General features: G+C 38.3%; 1 protein-coding gene across 1 annotated transcript in view; it reads right to left on the minus strand.

The window, feature by feature from the left end:
* LOC134533306 (synaptic vesicle glycoprotein 2C-like) overlaps positions 1–20,838 on the minus strand; it is a 387,375-nt gene that overhangs the window by 340,425 nt on the left and 26,112 nt on the right. The window contains exon 2 of the mRNA XM_063370779.1: positions 7,646–7,702. Coding sequence (XP_063226849.1) covers positions 7,646–7,702 — 57 coding nt within the window. The remainder of the gene's footprint in view (positions 1–7,645; positions 7,703–20,838) is intronic.

A 20,838-nucleotide genomic window follows, 5' to 3' on the forward strand; every position in this document is an offset into this window, starting at 1 on the left:
TGTTTCTACACCTCTACTCCTAACACCCAAAACGACAAAAAATACCTAAATACTTAAGGTTATTCAAGGAATGTGAAAGTACACTCACAGACGATATGTATAGGTGTATGATACAGGAGGAGGGAGGGAGCTAAGCTGCCTAATGACAGTACACATTAGGTCTGGTTGCAAAGTGGAAGGGGCGTAGTCCTGCAGGTAAACTCTATTTCAAATAACATCGGTACGTTTTGACAGTTAAAAGTAAAGTCACTTTACTATTTGTTTTGAATATTATAATTTCGATGCTGGACATATTTCTTGCACATGAACCTTTGATACATAGTACCCGATTCGCTTAAAATTGCTTAGATTATTGATTTATTCAAATAGCATAACAGTAATGCGGAATAATATTATAAAATAAAAATATCACGGTCTAGAAATTTGGGGGGGGGGGGGGGACAGTCTTCTTAACCCAAAAAGTTCAGGAGGACACGTCCCCCCTGTCCCCCCGGTTCCTACGCCACTGCTTGTAGTCATCAGCAAATCCAAGAAGCATAGACAGAGGAACACCAACTTACAACTTTCCTTCGGCATAAACCGGAAGCTTATATTCATCCTCGAGAGCCCAACCGGCCATCTTTGCAGCAGACAGTTCATTTGGCGTGAGCGAAAGGTAATTTTTCATAGCAGATGTTATACCTACATCTCTCGTCTGGTCTACCTCGATGGTATTGAGTACATATGTAATGCGCTCGATTAGGTGAAGAATACCATTGCAGGATATTGACGTCGTTGTCGGATGCGTACCATCCGCTCTTATCAGCGTGCCTCTTATACGTAGAAATGACTGCGAAGGTAAAGTACAAATATATTGGTGCTGTACAGCAATGCGTACTTCTGATGGTAGTGCGTACGGTCCGAGCAGGAAAGGCAGGTACTTGTGCAATTCCATTTTCTTAATGCTGTCATAAAAAATGACCGGATCTTCCACGTTGAGGATTTCGTCTTCCATATTTATTCGGCACTTGTCCAATACTAAGAAGATACTTTATGCTGTCAGGAGGTAATGCATCGATGTCTGGTAGAGAACTGTTATTATTCACGCCAATGCGATTTCTTTTATAACTGTTCGGTGTTACGAACTTTATGCCCATCGCTTCAAGTGCAGACGTAATGTAATTTCTTCGTCTTGAAAATTCACCAATCGTCCTCGCTGGTCAAAGATTCTGACGACGACTTTGTGTGCGCACTTCACGACGACTGGAACGTAAATGATACTTTGCGGTACCTCGACCAGTTTATATCCTGGCGGGACCATCAGCGAAAACTCGTGCAGCATGTTGCTTAGTCTTCCATTGAGATACGTTCCACTTACCAAATTAAAGTTTATTCTTATGACATTCACAGGCAAAATGTATACTGCACGCGTAGATTCGTACGTTCTTCCTGTACATACACCTTTAGTTCGAATCAGAGCATCGTACCTATGGTACCAGGTTTCGTAAAGTCGACACTTTCACTGAATATTAGAATGCTTTTTTGAGTGTTTGGATTTCCACGCAGTTGAAAGTCTATATCCTGTGGTAACATATTCCTGATGTAATTTGCAATGTCGTCAATTTCGTAAAAGCCAACAGGTAACTATATTTCATGAGCGGTCCCATCGCTTTTCATGAAGCAGATCTTGCAATTTTCTTCGTCGATATTCGGTATGGCATTATATGTTTGAAAATCTACGAGTCCGACACACCATTCTCCGTTTAAATCCAAAGGCGGGAAATGGACCGCCGCAGCTCTGATGCGTGACCTGAAAAGGTAAGTGTTATCGACATGACTAATAAATTTTCATATCTGTACAGTTATTTTATAGGCAAAAAAATGTTTGTGGCAGCTAATTTTTTTTTAGTTAAAAAGTGAAGACACAAGTGTCCGCAGTTTGTTTGATTACGTGACTGTTCGGTTTCATAATTGTAGAATAATGTAGTGGTCCGGCCCAGGTACCACTTAAATTCTGGCGGAGGCCGTAAATTTCCAAAACTATCGTAATACTCGGCCATTTTTCCAGACTTTATGTACGCCACCCAGTGCGTGCCACGACCCGACGATGTATCGTTATTATTTATGGCATGCTCATGTGTCTTTGGCTTGCTGTATAAAGTGTCTCGTATAAACACGCCTCGGAAATTTGGTATTTTCAGTTTTCGAGCGTACTTGATTAAATCTATATTGGTGAGCGGACGTTTCGGCAAAGAACTTAGAATTTTTTCAATTGTTTCTTTCTCATGCCTCCACCTGATTTGTGAGGTTGCAAACAGAGTCCTGGGCTGTTTTTTTTTACCCATGGCAACGGCTTCCATGCTGGAATTGTGTCGTTGTGCTTCTTTTAACTGCTTGCGCACATTCTTCGAAGTGTTGACTGCCCACACTATACCGCTCGTTGCACCGATGAGGCCACCGAAAGCACCCAATGCAGGAAAAAGGAAAGGAAGAAATCCTCCGTTAATCTTCTTGTCGAGAGTTGTAATTTTTGCTTGGCTTTTCGCACGCCTGCACCAGTTTGGCGTTTGATCTTGCCTGAGTTAGTCTTTGACTTGATGGGGCCCGCTCGACGAGCACCCTGTCCTTATTTGGTCTTTGCCTTCATGATTTTGGAAACGCCCCATGCCACGATTTTCTCTCCTAGTCCCGCGTTCGGCGATTTCCTGTGCCAATATCTCGTCGGCCCGGTGCCTGGATTCCATATCCTTGCTGTGTGAGTATGCAATATCGTGCTTCTTGCACTTTTCGTCGAGAGAATTAATGCCCACGTCACCGCGAACTAACCTTTTCGCTAGTTTCGTGCCGGGGCCGCAGAATCTGTAGCCGGGAATGTGTAGCTCGAATGGCAAATTGTTTATCAGCGAGTTCACGAGTCCTGCACCGATGTGTTTTTTATTCTTACCTTATAGTCAGTGCGCAAAACTGATCAGAAACTATAAATACGCTTCTTTTATACAATTTTTTGTCAGTACAATGCAAGTCGTCAAGCAAGAAGTGTGTTTGCCCGTGCGCATTACGCAAGACGATGTATTTAGTGCACGTGAATCACAACATGGCTGTCTGTTGCCTTCTGTCGTAAGATGCATAATGGCGGGTCTGTCTAACTGCGGTAAAACGTGCGTTCTACTGAGTTTATTAGAGGAGTCAAAGGTCTTAGGTTCGAAAATGTTTACCTCAATTCCAAATCGTTGCAACAGCCAAAGTATCAGCGACTAGCTACAGTTCAAGAATCGGTGGATGGTCTGGAGTATTTTCCATTTAATGATAATGCGGATGTGGTACCTCCAAGCGAAACAAAAGCCAATTCCGTGTTTGTTTCCGACGATGTTATGTGCGAGAAGCAAGGCATAATACAAGAGTACTTTTCCATGGGCAGACACGCTAAAGTAGACTGCGTTTACCTGTGTCAGACGCACAGTCGTATTCCAAAACATCTCCTACAAGATAACGCAAATGTCATAGTACTTTTTCGCATGGACGAACTTAATTTACGTCACGCTTATCACGATCACATAAACACCGACCTGACATTCCAGGAATTCAAAGACATGTGCACCTTGTGTTAAAAAAAAAAACACGGATTCCTATTTATAGTCAAAGACTAGCCTCTATATAAAGCGTAGGTACAGACGAGGTTTCGATCAGTTTATCGTCAAACATGAGTCATAGCATTTCAAAATTCGGTCGTAGCAGTCGAGACTTACGTTCTGCTCTCAAGTCTCAAGACGATATTATCCGAAAATACATTTCTCTACTAGCTCAAAAAGTAGAAAGTGTGAAAAACGAATTACTATAGTAACTCGTTGCCATCGACCAGCGCGTGGATGCCTCGGATTCTCACATTCGCGACATGATCGAAGTATCGAATGCACAAAGACGTGACGATTTTAGGTCTTTTCAATGTAGTCTGAAAGCATCACTAACTCACTTGTCAAAAAATTCAGATTTAGCCAAACACAAGAAAGAAGGTTCTGCGAACGAATAAAAAAGTATAAAAGCAGGTCTTGCAATATGTTTTCAGCCAGTACAATGTCGGACCTGGCCAGTGACCTTCATCGAGCTATACAGTCTGTTCGGGAAAAATTTATACTTGCTAGATGAACCAGACTTGCACATGAGATGGAAAATGAAGAGATATTTAAACCAATCACTAGTCGCCTCGAAGAACTTAAAAATAAGGAAGAACCAGCCATCAATGTGAAGACAGAAGTTGAAAATGAAATGCCAACTGTAAAGAAGAGAAAGTATGAACCAAATCTCAAAGAAGAGGACTTAATGAGTACAGAGTCCATGCACAAGAAAAAAATACCGAAAAACGGACACCCAATTAATGCAATGGTCCGACCATACCTGAAATGGTTTACGAGTCGGAATAATGACACGACCTACGGAGTGTACAGAAAACATAATAAGTGGTTCCTCGGTGCTAAAGAAATAAACTTTCTACCAGGAAATATCGTGTGCGTAGAAGAGTTCAAAACGCGCGGGACTCCGAGTCTGTACGAATTGCTGTTTCGCAGGGAGCCTAAAGGATATTCTCACAAAGACTTTCACGAGTACAAAAAACTGCTAGAGCTAACCAATGCACATTTTCGCGATAGCGATCCAGATAGTGGTGTATATAAAGACGAATATCATGAAACAATCTACATTCTCGCTAATCTTTTCAGTGAACTAACAATAAATGGTGAAGGTTTAAAAAAGCTAGAAAGTGGTCAGATATTTGACTACCTATGTATATTGGGACGACCCCAATGAATTAGTTGATCGCCTTAGAATTATATATGCTTCGCTTAGTGTAGAAAACTATTCGCATATCAACGAAATAGTCTCCATACTCGAAGAACTGAGGTAAGCTGGCTACATACAATCAGTCAAACCGGAATCGCTCGCGAAATTCATGCTTCTGCTAGACGAAAATACCTTCGTCACAAGGTCATAGATCGGGGAATTGATGATTTATTCCAGGCGTGTCTTGTTAAGATGATACCATATTTCCGATTGAATAAAGGTTTCAAGTACATGTTGACATTCATCGATGATTATAGCCAGTTCGCTTGGGCTATACCTGTAAAATCAAAGACTGCAACTGAAGTAGCCAAGGCCATGGACAATATTTTGTGGGATGGTCGTGTACCATCGCACCTGCAAATGGACCTCGGTAAAGAATTCTTCAATGCAACCTTCAAGGCTTTGATGAAGAAGTATGGCATCAAACACTATTCTACATTTAGTAATGTCAAAGTCTCCATTGTCGAAAGGTTTAACAGAACTTTGCGTTCCAAGATGTGGCGGCTTTTCACGGCTAAAGGAAATCACAAGTGGCTTGACATCTTGCTATAACTAATATGCGAGTATAATTTCACAGTGCATTCTACCACGGAAATGAAGCCAAGGACGTAAAGGACAATCTCCTATTTCGAACAGTGTTTTCCAACACGAAGAAGAAAGATCCACGATAGGTTAAAGCTAACGTTGGTGACATTGTGCGAATCTCCAAGCAGAAAGGTATCTTCGAGAAAGGTTACACTGCGAACTGGAGTCCCGAACTTTTCCGTGTGACACATGTACGTGAATCATAACCTAGGACTTACTACCACGAATATTTGGACCACAAACTTATCCGTGGCACATTCTATGCCGAAGAGATTCAGCCTATGTTGTATCCCGATACGTACTTGGCGGAGAAGATTATAAAACGAAGAAATGGACGATCCTATGTTAAGTGGTGGGGCTTTCCACCTCGCTTTAATTCGTGGGTGGCAGATGCAGAAATAGAGAAATGCTCAAGACTTTAGTAATTTGTCTGTGTTTTTTTGTACTTGTAGTGTTGAATTTATGTAATATATATATATATATATATTGTTTTTTAAAAGAACTTGTGTTGTTTTTACTTTCTCAAAACTTACACTTTTGTTTTATTTTTTTTATTTGTATTGCCCAGGGATCGAACAAAGTATCGATTCAATATGTAAATGAACGAGTGATTTTTTCGGTGTATTATGGAATTTTCCCCGAATTTCTAGGTCAATAAATAAAAATTTCCAAGATGGTGGACATAGCGGCTTACTGGAGGCTGGTAGTATAGGATTTTAAACCTTTTTAAAAATTTCTAACATGATTTATTGAAAATATTATCATCGCATCCGCAACGATGAGATAGTTAATTTGAATATGATAACATATATTTTGTTTAAACCTATAAATGTTAGGTATGACTTAAGAGAAAATGGTTGTGGAATTTTTTCTTGTCTATTAGGGTTATAAAACCACTGATAGAGGAAAGAAACTTGACCTTACATATACTGAAGTATTTTAAAAACCTACATTCGATTACTACAACCAGATGAACTCAAGATGGCGGTATCCACTAAACAAGATGGCTGCCTCTATCAGACAATGATGATATAATTTTATTAAACTGTAATTATGTAATTATAATTTTTCTTTAATTTGTTTCGATAATACATTTATTTTTAAGATGGTGAAGTAACACAAAGTGCAATGTACAGGAGTGGGGTGTTCGATGATGATTTCACCATAACGAAAATTGCAATGCACATGCAATGCTCGATGACGATGTCATCGTGTTGTTAATATTAAATTTTATTATATATTTTTAAATATTTTTGTTTTCTATTTTCTAAGTTAATAATTACAGATTTTCAAGATGGTGGACATGACATAATAATTCAAAATGGCGGAATGTTCTAGAAAACAAAATGAGGGAATGCAGTTGGCCGCCAAGGTCTAAGGTCAAGATCAAATCCAAGATGGCCACTATGTCATGCAAGATGGCACCAGAAATGATGTCATCCAAGATGGCCGCCGGAAGTGACATAATCCAATATGGCCACCGCGAATCCCTGAATCCCCTCCGACCTCCGGTGTCCCAGAACATACCAAACACACTTACTACTCACACATCCCATATCATAGTTTCAGTATCAATGCTAACTACAATACTTTGAGTTCTCTAGCTCTACTAGTCAGCACGAGTCATAAACTGCCCTCAGTTTAGTGAAAAAATATAGATAGCGGCCCATTCTAAAAATTCAATCTTCAATTGGAACATCTAATGCAGGATCGCACATTTCATTTTAATTTCGGAAGGCCCAACTGTTAGGCTCGCACTGCTTATTGTGGTGTCGGGGTTAAAAAAAGGCCTGGTCTGCACAGTGGCTCGCCGCAAGATGTAACCAGACACAGATGACTATAGCTGCATAGTGTGCCTGTGCAGTGAGTTTGCTGCCAAAATACGTTAAGTAGATGCACTCATTCAGTGTGTGCCATATAACCCAGTACTGCGGCAGACTAGCAGTAGGAAGTATGTGACAAGCCAAAGATGGCCCAAGTAAACAAATGTACTAAAACTGGAAAATTGTGAATTTCTTCTGTGGGTATTATTCAATCACTTGGAGTTCTGTATAAACATTTATTACTGTGGTTTATTTAATGGATTCATAGCACAGAAAATGTTTTATTTATTTCTTTTTGAATAACACAATGTGCGTCGATCTACTGATGGCCCAGCCATCTCGTAGGGCTCTACACGGGAAGGTTTCTTACTTGCAGGCGAAGTCCGTGCTCCTGTGTTCAGTAGCAGGTATTCTTGAGCACTTACCTGTCAGCTGGATGGCCGTGTCTATGTCCACTGGCACAAACTTCGTCCTCTTGGCTTCTGCAAACAAAAAGATAATACATTGCCTACAAATCACATCTGTGTATTAGCTCATTATCGATAGAAAATGTCCTTTTCAAAGGAAAGTTTCATTTTTTTCGGGGGGAAAAGTTCCATTTATTTGCAAAAAAATTCATCAAGCCTGTAAATTCTCCAAAGTGGCTAATTATTCCTCCTTCCAGTAATTCCATAAAAATACCTTAGCAATACTTAAATACTCCACAAAAAACCTCAAAAGTAATGTTTAGAGTGACTTTTTAAAGTCCAAAAAAAAAGAACATTATAGTCCACATAAATGCTCAAATTAACCTATTATTGAGGTATAAATTCCCTTTTCGAGGGTAAATTACCCACCAATAAATCTAACCAATGCAAACGTCTAAAAAATAGCTTAAAAGTCCACTTATATGTCACTAGTAAGCTGCGATGTCATCTTGGAAACAATCTTCAATTAAAATGTTTAACAAATAATAAAACTAAATTATAATAAATATAATAAAACGTATGATCTCATTTAAAAAAAAAACTTGTTTTAAGTAATCGCTTTCAAAGTTTAAGATTGAACACGACCCATGGCAACTGAATAAGAAATTATCCAAAAAAATCAGAAATATTGTTAAAAATTATTTTTGAAAATTATATAATATATTAATAAAACAGTCCTTGCACCGTTAAGCTTAAGTCCCCAGTTTAAATCCATCAAGACCAATTTATTAATATATTATAACAATATTCCAATTACAAAAATTAAATAAATAAATTATAATGGTTCTTGTGCCATCGAGTTCGTAGTCCCCATTTCAAACTCGTCGAGGTTATTGTAATAAAACAGTACGTCCTCGGTTCGATCCCCGTATAATATAATTTTAAAAAAGTCTACCTATCCTTCCTCCATGTGACTACCAGCATAGAACGAGGAGGAAGATATAGAAGTGTGACTCTTGCAGTGGAAACTGAAGCCAGGTTTTTTTTGCAAAATGTGATGTTATCTGGTAGGTGGGTCCATAAATAATATATTAATTATATATTATAAAATTTAACATCTAGCAGATGGGCCCAAAACTACATTTAAAACTATGCCTCAGTCTCTGCAATTATAGTTTCTCACTCATGACTACCACCAGACAGACTTTAATTACTAAAACCAAGATATTTATCACTCCTACTAGTGTCATGTCATGACAGCAATATTGGCCACCATTATAGATTCTGTTATTTAGTTTGCTAGTGTGCTAGTGTTGCAAACTTTAAATTTATATGATATGTTCAAGCCATATGCATTAAAGGTTTTGAGCTGCATTTGTCAGAGTATAAATTCGTTATAAATAAAATTTAATAACTTAAAAAGTTTGAGGCCGGGCCCCATCAGAGTCCCAACTCCCACTGCAAGCACATACGTACTCTTGTTTCCTTCCACAAGGTAACACTTGCCCAGATGGGGCCTAACCTGCATATTAAATTCAAAATCAAACCAAAATCAAAACCTATGCTGAAAAATGTAAGGTGGCATAAACATTGACCGAACACAAATATATTTTCCAAGTTTATTGTTAATCTTTATATCTCATAAATAGTACAAAAATAGTTAGATCTCATAAATAACAAATATTTTATAATTGACTAGAGATATCTCATAAATAGTACAAAAATAGTTTGATCTCATAAATAACAAATATTTTATAATTTACACACAATAAATATATCTGACTTTAATGCTTTCTATGGTTTTTCAAACTCTAGGGTGGAAGAACCAACATTTATTATAACGTACATTTAAATGCTTTAGACCAAACATAATCAAACTATTACAACTCGCAAGGAAAAGGTCTTTGGAGAGCTAAAATAAATTATTGAAAGCAATATGGCCGCCAACAACAAGCAAAATTCACAGGAGGTGCAGCAAATTTTACCAAGTGCCAATCCACATTATGAACACCTAAGGCAACACTAAGTTTAAACAGGTGCATCATATTCGCACAAAACACAAGTCCAACAGATACTACTCAAAGTTATTTTCATCATTATCAAAACTTTAAACTCTACTGGCCATTTCATAACAAATAATTACAACACTCATACTTAGCTCTCCAAAACACCTTGCCTGCTGTCAATCTCTCTCTCTCCCTAATGCCTCATGATGATGTTGGTGATGGTCCTGCTGCTCCATGCCTAACTGATCAAAATCCCGGGCTTATATACCCATTTCTCACCCCCCCCCCCCCTACCAACTATTGCCCCTCCAATCACGGGATTAATAGAGATGATTTTCTAATGTTCTAGAAATATTTTCATACCAGTTCACATAATCGATTAACAACCAATTTCCGGGATTTATTCTTCTTCTTGCTAAATCTGGAGTTGGTAACACTGAATTCGATATTGTGTAGGAATGAAGTCTCCACTTTGTCTATGGTATTTTGTTTGAAAGTGCACAGTCTTTTGCCGCACACAGCCGTAGCCTATCTATGAGTCGTGACGTCACAAGATGTCAGTTTATTCCTACACGTCAACATGAAAGGTAAGCTTCTTCATGTCCTTAAATTTTTTTGTGGTAGAATGAAAATTAACGTCTCGTGACCACACACGGTCACAAGTTTTATGGCTTTTCGAAACATTCTTAAATATTTAAAGTTTTATTTAAAAATTAAAAATGCACGAAATTATGTTTTGCCGAAACTTTTTTTTTAATACATGGCATACTCATCTTATAGCAAGTAAAATACAAACTATGTTTTATTTGATCATCAAATAAGGATAACTTGGTTTCATCATTGTAGGAATAATTATAGTTCCAAGCCCAAATTAAGTTTGCTTTATATCTCTAAACACATGGAAGCCAGCTTCCCAAACGTGTTGTAAGAGATTCTCGTATGAGAATTATTGGTCCAACAGTCAGTTGTGTTAAAAGGAGTTTTTCCATATAGAGTTGTGGTCCGGAAAACGAATGTGTTACGGGGGAGTTTTGTCACATGAATAGTGATAGTCCGTAATATGTGTGTGCTGCATAAATATTTGTTCCTTAAGTTGTGGCAGTTCACAATATCATTGGTTTGCAAAGGATTTTGTTCCATGAGAAGTGAAGGTGTGCAAGTCTAGCGTGTCGCAGGGGTGTTTTGTTCGATCACAAGTGGCGGTCGACCAGACATTATGTTGCATCCCACATAGCATGAAAGCTTGCAGCAAGCTTGTCAGATAGCTTGAATTTGGCTTGCTATGCAAGCTTGAAGCATCAAGCTTGATTTCAAGCTTGATTCAAGTGCTCTGTCATCCATTGCGACCTACACTTGTTTTCGGCAAGCTTGCCAAAGGCATGAATTAAACTTTCCGTGCAAGCTTGACACATCAAGGTTGATTCAAGCTTGATTTAAGTCATCTGTGAGCTATATCGATCGTTTTTTTTTCGGTGTGCTTGCCGAAGGCTTGAATTTGACTTGCCGTATTGCAGCCCTGTTGCATCCTGGGAGTTTAGTATTTTTGTTTCCGTTTCCATGTTCCTTCATATTTTTCTGGCCAGAGCTTAAAATACTCCATATTGCCGAAGTTGGGTAAGGCTATCAAGGCAAGTTACTGTATAAATTTATTACTTTCTTAGGCAAATATATTGTTATTTTTTAATAAGTAAAATTTATTTTATAGTTGTGTTGTGTTAATGCTTATTATGATCTACCATTGGTCAATTTAATTGAATACAATTCTTGTTGTACTTAACACGTGTTTATTCGAAAATAGGTCTGTTTTATAAATATTGTTTTTTAGATTGGATTGTCGTTTTGTGTGAACACTTTCATTTCATTAAAAAAAAAAAAAAACTTTAGTAATGAAATAATCTTTTAACTCGTTTACACTAAAAATGAGCAAACCATACCTTTTAGGCCTTCAATTTTTTTCTCTTTTAGAAACCTTTATGAATTAATTTATTTCGTGAAACTAATTATTGATAGTTTTGTTTAAAGATAATGCAGGTTAAGGCAATAGAAGTACTAAAAACCACTCTCACGAACTTACAATAACAACAAATGTCCTTTGGCATCTTAAGGAACAGGTATTTTAAACTTTCATGTAAACTATTATTTCTCCGAAACGGGAAGGAATTTCGTAATGCGCCTTTTTTCTATAAAACAGGAAATTTTTATGCACGTAATGAAAGTTGTTTCAGATTTTTTTAATCTTCATTTTTACGAAAAAGAGGCCAATCTTAAGAAATACCAGATGTTCAAAATATCTGAAAATTATTTCACTTAATGTCTATAGTTACTAAACTAAGTATTCCATAACAGGATGTATTCATAGCAGGATGCGTAAAGTAGTTTAGCTGCACTATTACAGAGTTTTAATAAGAAGTTTAGTTATATTTATTAAAAATAACTTTAAATCATGAATTTGATTATGAATTACTGATTATAAATAAATTAACCTAACCAACCATCTACATATATGTTATAGTATTTTCTATGTAGGCCTAGTTGTTGAAACTGAAAACAAACATAACATTTATTTGAATTATCACCATTCCCTTATTACAGAACAGTTGCCAGTAGTAACTATGAAAAGTAAGTCATGTGCTTTGTTGAATTTGTAGGATTTTTTGTAGCCTGGAAACTTGCTTATCTGGTATTACTGGCTGGGTCAGTTCTACTGCATTTTGTTTTCATGCCAACCACTGTATATAAAATGCAGGAACATCCATTAGTTATAATAGTGTTGTCATGTAGGTCTTCTTTCTTGATGCAAGTAGGTTTTCTTTAGTGTTTTTGGAATTATATCAAATTCAAGTTCAAATAAAAATGTAACTTGATTTTACAAAAGAAATATATTTAATATTAGTGTAGTAAGTACATAGAAGACTACCCTGCAACTGTATGCATAGGCCTAAAATTATTATAAAGCTGAAATCACAGTACCACCAACATCCTAGCTATGTGCTTGTTTTATTTAGTTTTTAAAATATCTTAGTTTTTTTGAAAATGTTTAGACTATTTTTACTTCCTTTCAGAAAAAATGGCATGTCGGAAATCATTCTTGGACTTAACACGTCAAGGAAAATTGAAAAGATTGCGCAAAATGCATGGTTCTCAGTCACATGTAGAGAATGATCAGAGCCAAAGGCAAAATATTGCAGAAAGTGCCACTAATCACCTTGATGTTGTGAGTGAAGAAAGTGCTTCTGATCATCTTGATGATATCACATTTCACAAAGCCGCACTTCAGAATAATAAAGCTACTTCATCTGTACAAGATATCTTAAACGACTTGCCTTTGTCGGATGGTTCTGAAGATGAGATCTTACCAGATAAGGATCCAGAAGAATTTAACAATATGCTAAAGGATTGGTCAATTCAATATCAAATATCAGCTGTTGCATTCTCAGCACTTTTGTGTATTCTGAAAACACACAGTTGCTTTGGGTCACTACCATCAGATAGCCGCACTGTATTGAAGACCCCTACTTCCGTTCCATTTCGTTCAGTGGATCCTGGATTATATTGCCATGTTGGCTTTGAGTCTAGTCTGAAAAGAATATGGTCAAAAGTTACAGGCACTGTTTCAGAAATTAAATTAATGATTGGCATAGATGGTCTTCCTTTGTTCAAAAGTAGTGCTGGGGAACTATGGCCCATTTTAGCTTCAGTTGTTAATGTTCCATCTTTAATGTCTATGATTTTTCCTGTGGGTGTGTACTACGGTAACAAAAAACCAGCACATTGTGCTGACTTTTTGAAAGACTTTGTTCAAGAAATTTCATCTTCGGTCACTAATGGCATAATGTTGAATGGTCAAGTAATTCCTGTTTCCCTAATGGGATTTTGCTGTGATGCTCCAGCAAAGGCTTTCATTTTGGGCATAAAAGGACATACTGGCTATAGTTCATGTACCAAGTGCATTCAGGAAGGGAGTTTTTTCAACAATAGGATGACATTCCCAGAATTCCACTGTACTCCACGAACAAATGAGGGCTTTTTGAATAAAGTTGACGCAGATTTTCACACAACAGAAACTCCACTCATTAGAATACCTGATATACATTTTATTAAATCTTTCCCTTTAGACTATATGCATCTAGTGTCTTGGCGTTGTGCGTACCATGATATACATCTGGATGTTTGCTTCAGTACCTCTCAAATTGCATCATCATCTAATTAGTTCCATCTCTGTAAATCTTCTTTCTCTAAAATCATACATTCCAGTTGAATTTTGCAGGAAACCATGTAGTTTAGATTTTATAAAAAGATGGAAAGCAACAGAGTTTCGCCAATTTCTATTGTACACTGGACCAGTTGCACTACAGAATGTTTTGATTCCGGGCAAGGAATAACTTTATAATAATTTTTTAAGTTTACACATTTCGTTGACAATTCTTCTTAAACCTAAGCATTGTCATCGTCATCAAGTTTACGCAAAGGAATAATTGGAGCATTTTGTTAAAACTTTTAAGAACATTTACGGACAGCAATTTATTACGCATAACTTTCATGGCTTACTACATTTAGCTGATGATGTTTTCATATTTGGACACTTATATGCAACTATAGTGTTCAGAAGTGTCATTTTCAGAATAGTTTTTCCACCATTTGAACTGGTGGTCCGCAATACGAGTATATTGCTGATACGTTTTGGTCGACGTAGAGTTCATGAGCGCAAGATCTATGTGTTTTGTTTTACAAGAAGTTTTGGTCCAGATAAGATATATCCCATGAAAACTGGTATTACACAAAACGAGTGTATTACAGATGAGTTTTGTTCCATGAAGATTGTTGGTCCACCAGACGAATTTCTTGCAGAGGAGCTTTTTCACATGAGAAGTGATGGTCTGTAAAATGTGAGTTTGAGAAGTGTTTTGTGCCATGAGAAGTGATGGTTCACAATATTAGTGTGTTGCAGAGAATTATTGTCCAATACGAATAGTGGTTCGCAAGATAAGTGTTTGCGAATGAGTTTAGACCAATGAGAGGTTATTGACCGCGATTCGAATGTGTTGCCCAATAGTTATGTCCCATGAGAAGGCATGGTCTTCACAGGAGTTTTATCCCATATGAAGTGGTTGCAGAGGAGTATTGTCCAAAAAAATTGGTAGTCCAAAAACAAGTGTATTGTACAAGGCATATTGTCCCATATAGATAGCTGTTTCAGTGTTGCAGAGGAGATTTTTCCTATGAGAAATTTTGGGTCAGCAATACATGTGTTACAGAGGAATTGTTTCCCATGGGGAGATGTGGTATTCAAGATGAGTGTTTTTAATATGTGTTTTGTCTAATGGTAATTGGTAATTAGCAAGAAAAAAGTGTTGCAGATGAGTATTATCCCATTAAAATGGTGGTCCGCCAAAAAAAATGTGTTAAAATAAGATTTTACACATGATAAATGGTGAACCCAAGATGAATGTGTAGCAGAGGGGGTTTGTCCCAAGAGAAGTAGGTGTCTCTATGACGAGTGCACTGTGGAGTAGTTTTGTCCCATAAGAAGTGGTGGTCCACCTGACGATTTTAGAGAAGTTTTGACACATGAGAAGTGGTGGTTTTCAAAACGATTTTGTAGCAGATGAGTGAGAACCATGAAGAGTGGTGGTCCAGAAGATGATTTAGCTGCAGAGGAAAATTGTTAGGTCAGAATATTAATGTTTTGCAAGACGAGTGCATTGCAGTTAAGTTTTGTTTAATGGATAATGGTGGTCGTAACACAAATGTGTTGCAGAATATTGTAAGAATTAGTTGTCTGCGTGACTAATGTGTTAAAGAGCTGTTTTGTCCCATCAGAAGTATTGTTCCAAATTACGAGTGTTTTACAGAGGAGTTTTGTCCCATGAGAAGTGGTTATCAGCAAGACTAGTGTATTTAGAGGAGTAATGACTTAATAGGCATAGTGGTTTACCAAATAAGTTCTTGTAGAGGAATTATGCCCCATTTTAATTATTGTTCTGCAAAATGAGTGTGTTGCGGATGAGTTTTATTCCATGAGGATTGGTGGTCTGCCAGACAAGTGTGTTTCATGGGGATTTGGTCATATCTAAAGTGTGGTCCTCAAAACAAGTGTTTTGTGGAGATGAGGTTGTGCCAGAAATTAGGCATTTCGACACCTTTTTTTAAATTTTACTATAATTTTAATTTAATTTTGGAAGTTTTATTTTTTCAATATATCTGGTTGCTAAAGGGGGAATTTACTCTTTGTTAGGCTGGTTTACTCTACGTACTTAAACTTTGTGCCAGTGGACTGAAGCACCTTCCTCAGGGGCCAATCTGATATTTTGCTAGTCTAATGTGGATGTGGGCAGGCCGGTTGAAAATTCTCTCGCCTGCAGTCATGTCCCGGGTTTGTAATATTAATTCCCTGCATGACCAAAATTGCATAGAGCAGCTTCTGGTCTGCTAGCTGCTATTTCTTAGAGGCCTGCTGAGAATAGCGAGTCTCGTCACGAACGGGTCTCCAGTGGACCTCTGTTCCCAGCCTAGTGGCGGTTTCTGTCCACCCTCCCCTCCCCCCCCTCGTAGTTCTGAGAAATTATGCTAGGAGCAGTGACCTGACGTGAACCTAGCCAAGACGATGGCCTGCTTCAAGGTCATTCTCCCTGGTCCTACAGAGACCTCCACGACATCTAGCCAGTGACACCTGGCGGCGGTTCAGTTCACCGCTTCCGTTAGTTCCCCTTTAGGCCGCTAGAGTGCACCACCAGCTACGCCATAAGGCACTATGCTTTCTAGTAGCATCCTGTTAAAGTCGATTGTTTGTAGCTTCCTGTTACCGCCGGTCGAGAGCGCACATGTCGTGTTGTTGTCACGACCACCTCGGACTCCTTCGGAAATTTTCGGCTTAGAACCGAACCTTCCCCCTCCTTCTCCCTAGGGCCTTAGCGCCCGTTTTTAATTAGGAGCACGGTCCTCCGAGAGGGGACTCTGACATTGGCTACTAACCGCGCAGCAGTTCGGGCGAAACTTCTCTCCGTCTCTTGTCGCGGCTACGACGGAAACGCTTTCTATTAAGAATGTAGTCAACGGTCTTGAGGGATGTGATTCCATTTGTACAGTAGCCAGTCAGGAGTAGTCATTAGAAAAAGGCATGTTTAGTTAAATTTTTTAAATTTTTTTTATTTTACTTAAAATTTGGTTTCTTCCGTGTCATCCGCGGTACCTCGGTGCGCGCCATCCTGATGTCAGCGCGAGACATCTCGTGAGCCCGGAATCTACACCCTGTTTGGTGAGTAATCCGGCATTTTTTTTTCTCCTCCCCAAATTCCTGTTTGTTGGCCTTTCGCACCGACTGTGTATGACTGTCTGGAAGCAGCTCTAATTCGTTTTGAATTTGACTTGTGTTTCAGACAGGGTCCAAGCGCTGGGGAGATAAATTGCTCCCAGCTTGTGGTCCTGGACCTCGAACTCCGAGTCACGTTAGAAGAGATCTTTCCCGACCCGACGTCTTACCGTGAAGACCCGGGTGATAATGTAAAATAAACATCTCCCCCCTTTCTATCTACGAACTACATTAAAAGAACAAGTAGCCTACCAGCGAGCAGTGATTTAAGAACTTAATCCTCAAGAACATGTAGAATCAAGGAAACTAATTATCTATGTAATCATTGGACGAATCAAATTTTGGTGTGAAACTTCAAATTTTTTGTTTATGTAATCGTTGTTTGTTAAAGTTTAATATGTGTTGTTTTAATAATATCGGGCCGGCCCCTTTTCAAATAAGTTAAAGATATTGTTTATACCCTTCAATGGGAAAGTTACAAACGCCAAAACAAATGGAAAACCGAATTAATTGTTTACATTTTTAAATAAAACCAGGAACCTATAGACCAAGCTACTTGTGTAATGTTTATTTATTTATTATATACCTTATTTCTCTTTAACGATCCACTAGCTCCCAATTTGCTTGTGTGTAGGGAGTTCCAAATTGTCTTGTTCTCCACCTCGTGCCACCTCTGGTGAATAACTTTAATTTGCTTAATATTTTTGATCCCAGCAGTTTCCAAGGTTTTTTTTTAATTAATTTAAAATAATTTAATTTTGAGGCACGAGGGTCGTTTCAAGGTAATGGTGGGCAAGATAATTGTATTGCAGAGGAGTTTTGTCTCAAGATTAATGGTGGTTGGCAAGATGTGTTGCAGGGTAGTTTTTTCGTATTAGATGAACTAGTGTGCTAAGCGAGTGTGTTGTAGATGAGCATTGTCTTATGAAGTGTCGTGGTCTGCAAGAAAAGAGTTGCAGAGGAGTTGTGTCTCATGAGTAATGGTATTTCGCAGAATGTGTTGCAGGGGAGTTTTAACAGATTAGATGAGGTGGTGTGCCAAGCGAGTATATTGTAGATGAGCATTGTCTTATGAAGTGTTGTGATCTACAAGAAGAGTGAGTTGCAGAGAAGTTTTGTCTTATGAGAAGTGGATATTTACAATTCTGGTGTGTTGCAGAGGAGTTATGTTCCATAAGGCATGGTGGTCTACAAAACAAGTGTGTTGCAGAGGACTTATGTCCCTTGAGAATTGGTATTCTGCAAGACGAGTGTGTTGTATATGAATATTGTTCAATGAGGATTGAAAGTTCTTCAGATGAGTGTGTTGCAGAGGAATTCGGTCACATCTGAAATGATGGTCCACAAGATGAGTTTTTGTGTAGAAATGTTTTGTGCCATCAGGATTGGTGTTCTGCAAGCCAAGTGTGTTGCAGAGGAATTTTATCTCATAGGAGTAGTAGTTTGCAAGACAAGTTTGTTTAAAAATTAGTTTGCTGTACATAAGTTTTGACTTATGAGAATAGGGGGTATGCAGGACATTAGTGTTGCAAAGGAGTTTTATCCCATTGGAGTGTTGTATCAAAAGACTAGTATATGGCAGATGATTGTTATTTCATGAAAATTGGTAATCCACATAATGAGCATGTTGTAGAAATGTTATGTACCATTTGGTGTTATGATCTGCAAGAGTGTGTTGCAGAGGTTTGCGCCTTTGAGAAGTGTTATTCAGCAAAACGAATGTGTTGCAGAGGATTTTAGTCTTACGAGGATAAATGGTTCGTAAGAGGAGTGTGTTGCAGAGAAAATTTGTCCCATGAGGAGTTGAGGTCAGCAAGATTTGTGTGTTGTATATGAGTTTTGCCTTATGAAATTTGGTATTCAGCAAGATAATAGTGTGGCAGATAAATTTTGTCCCATTAAAAGGGGTGGTCAGCAAGACGAGTGTGTTACTGACGAGAATTTTCTTATTAGAAATGGTGGTCTACAATGTTAAAGTGTGATCTGTGTAGCAGGTTGTTTACACTTAATACTAGCTTAAAAATACATGGCAGAACTTGTAAAGCCAAGCCCACTTATGAGATAGGGGAAATCGATAAAGTTACTACACTAAGGAAGAGTGTGCTGCATGATGTAAATAATTTTCCTTGTCTTGAATGTGATTATTTTCATTGCTCTCCTGATATCAACAAAGAACTTACATATTAGAATGCCGACAGTTTAAGGAAATGTGAAACCAATGTAAGTATCATCACTGTGAAAGGTGAGAGTAAATTAAAGCCCTTATCAAGAACATCCTGCATACTTTGGAATAATGATGGATGCTTATAAGGAAGCTTTTAGAAAATGAAGAAGCTTCGATACCAACGATTTTGAGTTCTTACGGTAATCCAGGTGAATATACTGGCTTCTATGGTGATAACAATGGTGACTCTGAAGCTGGTAACGCGATCGAAGACTGTGCTGAAGCACCTAAAGCATGCTTGATCGAAGACTGTGCTGAAGCACCTAAAGCATGCAAGATCGAAGACTGTGATGAAAATCTGAGACCAAAATGATGGAAATATCGTGATAAATTTAATATTATTATAAAGCTTACAATGTTCACTGGGTCGAAAGTGATGTTAAATATATTTATAACAAACATGCAAGGAAGATGACAGCAGAAGAGATTGATTAATGCATCATCGGATGATCCTAACATATAAGTCGACTGGTAAAGACTCTTTTTTGTGGTGCTATTTTATTTTTTCATCTTTGGGTATTTGACAATGAGTTCTTTTTTTTATCGATGGGTTTTTACACCGACGGAATTTTTTGCACCGATGGGCTTTTACAGCGTTGGTTTTTCTTCAATAGGATTTTACACCGATGTGTTTTCGACGATTGATTTTTGTCGCTGGCTTTTCATCGGTGGGGTATTTATCGATGAGTTTTCCAATCTATGATAGTCAAGTTTTCTTCGTTGTTTTTAATCGTTGTTGGGAAATTTTGGCGATGCTACATGATATTGTTAATAAGTTAATCCAAACACTAATTTTTTCGGCAAACTTGCATATTTTTATTGTGGTGCCAAAAGTGACTTTTCGGCACCATTTTTAAATTTTAATTTTTAATTATCATCTTAACAGTAATTTTATAGCTTAAATTTAAACTTGTGCTGATGACTGAACCCTCCCACTTAATTTTTGTTCAGCGTTTTCCTTGAGTCGTTCCCAGGACAGTATCTGATATTTTGCCGCCCCTTTGCGAGACCAGCATCCTGCCTCATCTCCTCCCCGCCTCAGTGCTCGCCAGGCTCCTGATATTCTCTCTGCCGGCATGACCACTCCCCAGTAGATAGCGCTGCGTTCAGGCGCCCACAGCAGCGTCGAGCTCTCGAAGTCGGTCTTTCTCGACCCCTCCCTCGGACATCTTGGGAACTTTTCGGCTCTGAAGCTTTCATGGCAAAGCGCCGAATTTAATCAAGTGACATAGATGCCATATCAGGGACTTCTTGGCGCGACTTCCGACTGACTGCATCGTTCTCGGCCAGCCCTCAGCTAGATTCGACTTCACTACTTCAACTAAGACGTAGTCGCCTCGTCAAGGGATGTTTTCCCATGCCTCGTTTTAAGTTACCTTTTTGTAATAAGTCAGTCAGTCTTTAAAGTTTATAGTTTTTTTTAAATTATGAGTGTTTCCGCGTCCAACGCGTTAGTCTGCACCGAGTTTTGTGGGCACCTCGACAAGACACCTCCTGATTTCAAGGAGCAACACCCTGTTTTGGTGCGTTGTCGATACCCATTCTCTTCCCCGATAATACCCCTTTTTACGGGAATTTCAGCCCATTTAACGGCTGTCTGTGGACCATATCTAATTCATTTGGATATGGCTTGTTCATAGCCAGGGTCCCAGAACCGAAGCCGAGATTGCGG

Source organism: Bacillus rossius, chromosome 6, assembly GCF_032445375.1.
Source record: "Bacillus rossius redtenbacheri isolate Brsri chromosome 6, Brsri_v3, whole genome shotgun sequence".
Classification (NCBI taxonomy): Eukaryota; Metazoa; Arthropoda; class Insecta; order Phasmatodea; family Bacillidae; genus Bacillus; species Bacillus rossius.